At 41.5% G+C, this 4061-nt stretch overlaps 1 protein-coding gene across 1 annotated transcript in view; it reads left to right on the plus strand. All coding sequences in view use genetic code 11, as the record gives it.

Moving 5' to 3' along the window:
• Positions 1-1944: 1944 nt before the first annotated feature.
• Positions 1945-4061, plus strand: part of EGR_02855 (Ubiquitin-protein ligase E3C) — a gene marked incomplete at both ends in the record, with an annotated part of 12571 nt that continues 10454 nt past the window's right edge. Inside the window, 7 exons of the mRNA XM_024492104.1 lie at positions 1945-1995; positions 2265-2318; positions 2397-2471; positions 2542-2697; positions 3028-3146; positions 3212-3497; positions 3567-3837. Of these exons, the coding sequence (XP_024353598.1) occupies positions 1945-1995; positions 2265-2318; positions 2397-2471; positions 2542-2697; positions 3028-3146; positions 3212-3497; positions 3567-3837 (1012 nt within the window). The remainder of the gene's footprint in view (positions 1996-2264; positions 2319-2396; positions 2472-2541; positions 2698-3027; positions 3147-3211; positions 3498-3566; positions 3838-4061) is intronic.

The raw sequence follows: 4061 nt of genomic DNA on the forward strand, positions 1-4061 counted from the left end.
CCTCTCATGAAAAGTCTATGACCCTGTGTTTTGAAAATTTATTAATAAGTCTTCGAGCGAAATACACCAACCTCCAAAAACTTTGCCAAAAATGAAAATAAAAGGTCAATTAAATCCAGCAGAAGTGCCAAATAAATTTTAATTTCACCAGCTTGTGAATGGAGATTTATTTCAATCCAGCGGCGAGCATAATAATAAGGAACTTTAAAAAGCAAGCTAATAGGATTGGCAGAACTGGGAGATTCATTAACTCCAGTGGTACAGAACTACTAGGTCGAAGAAAGGGAACAACTTGTTAACGTCGTCTCTCTGTTTCCACAATGGGGCCTATTGCGGTCCTATAAAATTTTTGTTGTCTCTCTCTTAAAGGTCCTCAAAAGAGCTACTCTTACCACATGGGAGGGGCTGTTGGGAGAGGAGTTCACCGAAGACGTGAAGCAAGCCTGGCAGACACTGCTGGACTATGTGGTGGCAGTGATGTTGGAGGGAGGTCGGGTCTTCGAAGAGGAGGAGAGACGCTGTAGCCTCGTGACGGCAGGCGAGAATGATGACAAAGTGGAAGAACAGGCGCACATAGATCGTCGAGCTGATGTTAGACTCAGTGAATAACTCTTTATCCACTCCACTGCTGTATATATGCTTCTCTGGTGCGCAAGGATTGCGGTCTATTCCCGTCATTTGGACTAGGTCAACCCTTCGCCGGGTTCACACATCCACATCGACATGAAACTGCATGTATTCTACTATGTAAATATGCACAATGCTTCCTTACTAGATAGTACCTTTTTATGTAACAAACGCAAGAAGTGTTTTATCTTCTGGACGTATTTAACGCATTGGAGGTTTCCATCGGGATGAAAACTAGATCCCCTGTGCTGTCAAAGCTTTGTTTTGAAGGATTTCAGAGTGTTTAGCTGGGCTAGGTATGTAAAGGCAAGGTTTCTTCCAGGCAGTAGACTGTGCAACTCCTTTTCGACACAATTTCACAATCCGTATATTTACTCAGCCAGAGGCTAGATGGTACCTAAAAAGCTTCATCATGCAGCGACTTCACTTCCTTTCCTACAGAAGGACTAGTCTTTTATGCGACATCGATGCCATCGCACTCAAATGTTCTCAGGCATAATTGCTGTGCTACCATCAGTGGCAGACGTACGCACCACTGTCGTTTAGATTTTCCCATCATTCATTCAAATGTCCTAATAGCAAACGGACGGGGATTCTATTAGCGCATTATGGTGTGCTTGATTACCTCAAAAAACACAGGCTGCTATCTGCGAAACCGGGTTTTACGTCTTCAGGTACTTCATTATTAAATGCTATTCCATGCAGACGCTGCCAGTAATGCATGTAGGAAGTGGGTGACAGCTAATGCTGTGTCTGCCAAAGTGAGGGTTTCAATGCACATCACATATAGCACAGGGATATTTAAGTTTGTTGTTAAAGGATGATAGAATTGACAGTAATGTCGGCATATATTTAAGGCACGGTGATTTACAATTTTGACTTTTGCCTTCTGCCTTAACGGTATTTTCCATCAATGGTTCTTCAATATGGATTAGGGGCAGACTCAAAACGCTATAAGAAAAAATATGTATAGTCTTCTTTTCTGAATACACAATTGTACGAAGGCGTAACTTTTTCAAAATAGGTCTGCTGGTGGCATTTATAATGCCTTGGGTTCTCAAGTTGAACTTCATTTAATTGCTTGTAAAAATTTTTAAGAATTAAAAATCCAGCGCAAAATTTTTTGCGTTTAAGGCTTTTTGAACTTTTAAAATGTCATAATAAATTTTTTCTAAGATATTTAATATATGTGTCGGCTGTTTTAAAATATCTTGGGAATAAGCGGCTTATTTGGGTGAATTACTCAGGTGATTGTCGGGCTGTGCGTTCGGGAAGCGATTACAAGCCTAATGCAATTTAGATGTTGATTTATGCACAATGTACTCATTTGAGGGAAGATTTAAAGCACGGCGACAGCCACCTTATGTTGTAAGTTCCCATAACGCTCCAAGAATTTTGCGAGTTGTTTAACTGCACCCAAATAAAAATTTCATAAGAAAATATGTGGCACCCTATGTACTCAACACTTGGTTAATGTGATTATTGCCTTGCCACGTTTTCTTCACATTCCCTTAAATATCGGTGAATTTATCAAATCTTTATTCTAAAGTAATAAGTGCATTTTTTGAGCAGCTATTGATGGTAGGGTTGCCTGAGTGCACTGAGTGGGACTTTATTACTGGGTTTATTTGCTTCAGGTTGAGCCTAGGAACCTCGTCCAGAGAATGCAGGAGGAGCGAAGACAGCGAGCCGTGAGTTTCCATGCGGTGACTTGTCCGTGCATTTTAAGTTGTATTTGGTTTAATTGATGTATCTTATTGCCTATGTAGCGCGTCAGTCGTCAGGAAAGGGCTGCTGTTATGATACAGGCCTTCATCAGAGGTACCCAATCGCGTCGCCAAACTGTATGTTTACGCTTGAGCCCTCTTGAATGGATGTAAAAGTCTTCATTTAACTCCTTTCTCATTCTTCTAGAACGCTATCCTAAGCCAAAGATCCAGCTTTCTGTCTGACGAAATTTTGTCCTTTGCTGGCGACTGTTCTGATGATATCTCGTGCATTCAGTCTGTGTGCATGTGTCTGCGAACTTTCGCGTTTGTTTCCAAAAGGTGCATTTCCGATAGCTTGATTGTAAGTGTTTTAACTGACGAGCATGTTTACATTGATAATAAGTGTTCTTAAAATTGTCACCACCATGACACCAATTTCGACTCGTTGCTCAATTAATTCAGTTGCTGCTTGAAAATTTTGAGGAAATTATAGTTGTGTATAGACCAAGAAGGTCTCGCACATCTATTCTGGGTTTGAATTTAACCAATCTGCGAAGTGCGATCTTGTGCGACTAAACCGTCACACATGTGTGGCGTTGGCACAGATCGCGTTAATCATTGCGATCTGCAAACTCAGTTATACTGGTTACCGGTTATGAATGCTTTATTACTAAAATTTCCCTGCTTTCAGATAAAGGTAGCTCATGTGCTTCTTACTCCAACCTGTACGTCACTCTATTCCCAGTGGCTGATACAAAGTGATATGCAAAATTTGAGCACAATCACTGGCATAATCATCCGCTTTCTTTCGTAAGTTGAGACTCTTAAAGGTGAATCAGTTGCAATTGCGAATAACCTACTTTTTTTCTTGTTAGATTTCTTAAAAATGTTCCACCAACATCCCCTCTACAGTACTATTCACCACTAATGGCCGTACTGAAACACTACCTGCTCAAACAGAGGCTGGCGTGTACCGGCCAGGCGTCGAATCAGCTTGATCGTCTCTTTCTTACTGTCTGCAAAGTAGGCCACTACTTTTCCTCCGTTGCTGTTTTTGTCGACCATCAATCCTACATGCCGGATCATGCGCACTCATTCGATGCATACATTCATCTACCGGAAAACCGAGACTTTCTCTACCTCATTCGAGCTCCTTTTAGCGTGAGTTTATGGCGATAATGCTACTCTTCGCACTCCTTCGGTTTACATGACTGCTGTGCTCCCTTCTAGATATATCTTTCATCCAAAGACGCCTTAGATCGCTCTCAGATAGCTAGAGAATTCATAGCATTTGCGGTGGCGGATGTGGCTGATGCGGCTCATCAGGAGGATGCTCGATTGGACCGCTCTGCTGGATCCAAGATCCCTCGATTCATTTTCCCGCTCATTATTGTCAGCATTCCCTTCAACTTGCTTGTCAACTATCTCTACGCTTGTGCCAGCGGAAGTGGTGATAGTGGTTTTGAGATACCTATTGAAGGACGCCTCCAGCCTTCTTTGGGTAGGCTTTTTATGAAATGTTTTGTTCGTACTGTGCCCATGTTGGGCAGGCGGTACCACTTTCATCAGCTCGTTTTGTGAGTTTTTCGGGTAATGTGTTGAATTGATGTGAACTTTAATAAGGATTGATTGAGGTAAAAGAAATTATTGCCTCAACGCTGTGAAAAAGTGTAAAGGTACAAATTTTATAGTGGCATCTAATAAATAATGATTTTCATGTTTTTG

This window comes from Echinococcus granulosus, assembly GCF_000524195.1.
Source record: "Echinococcus granulosus chromosome Unknown EG_S00013, whole genome shotgun sequence".
Classification (NCBI taxonomy): Eukaryota; Metazoa; Platyhelminthes; class Cestoda; order Cyclophyllidea; family Taeniidae; genus Echinococcus; species Echinococcus granulosus.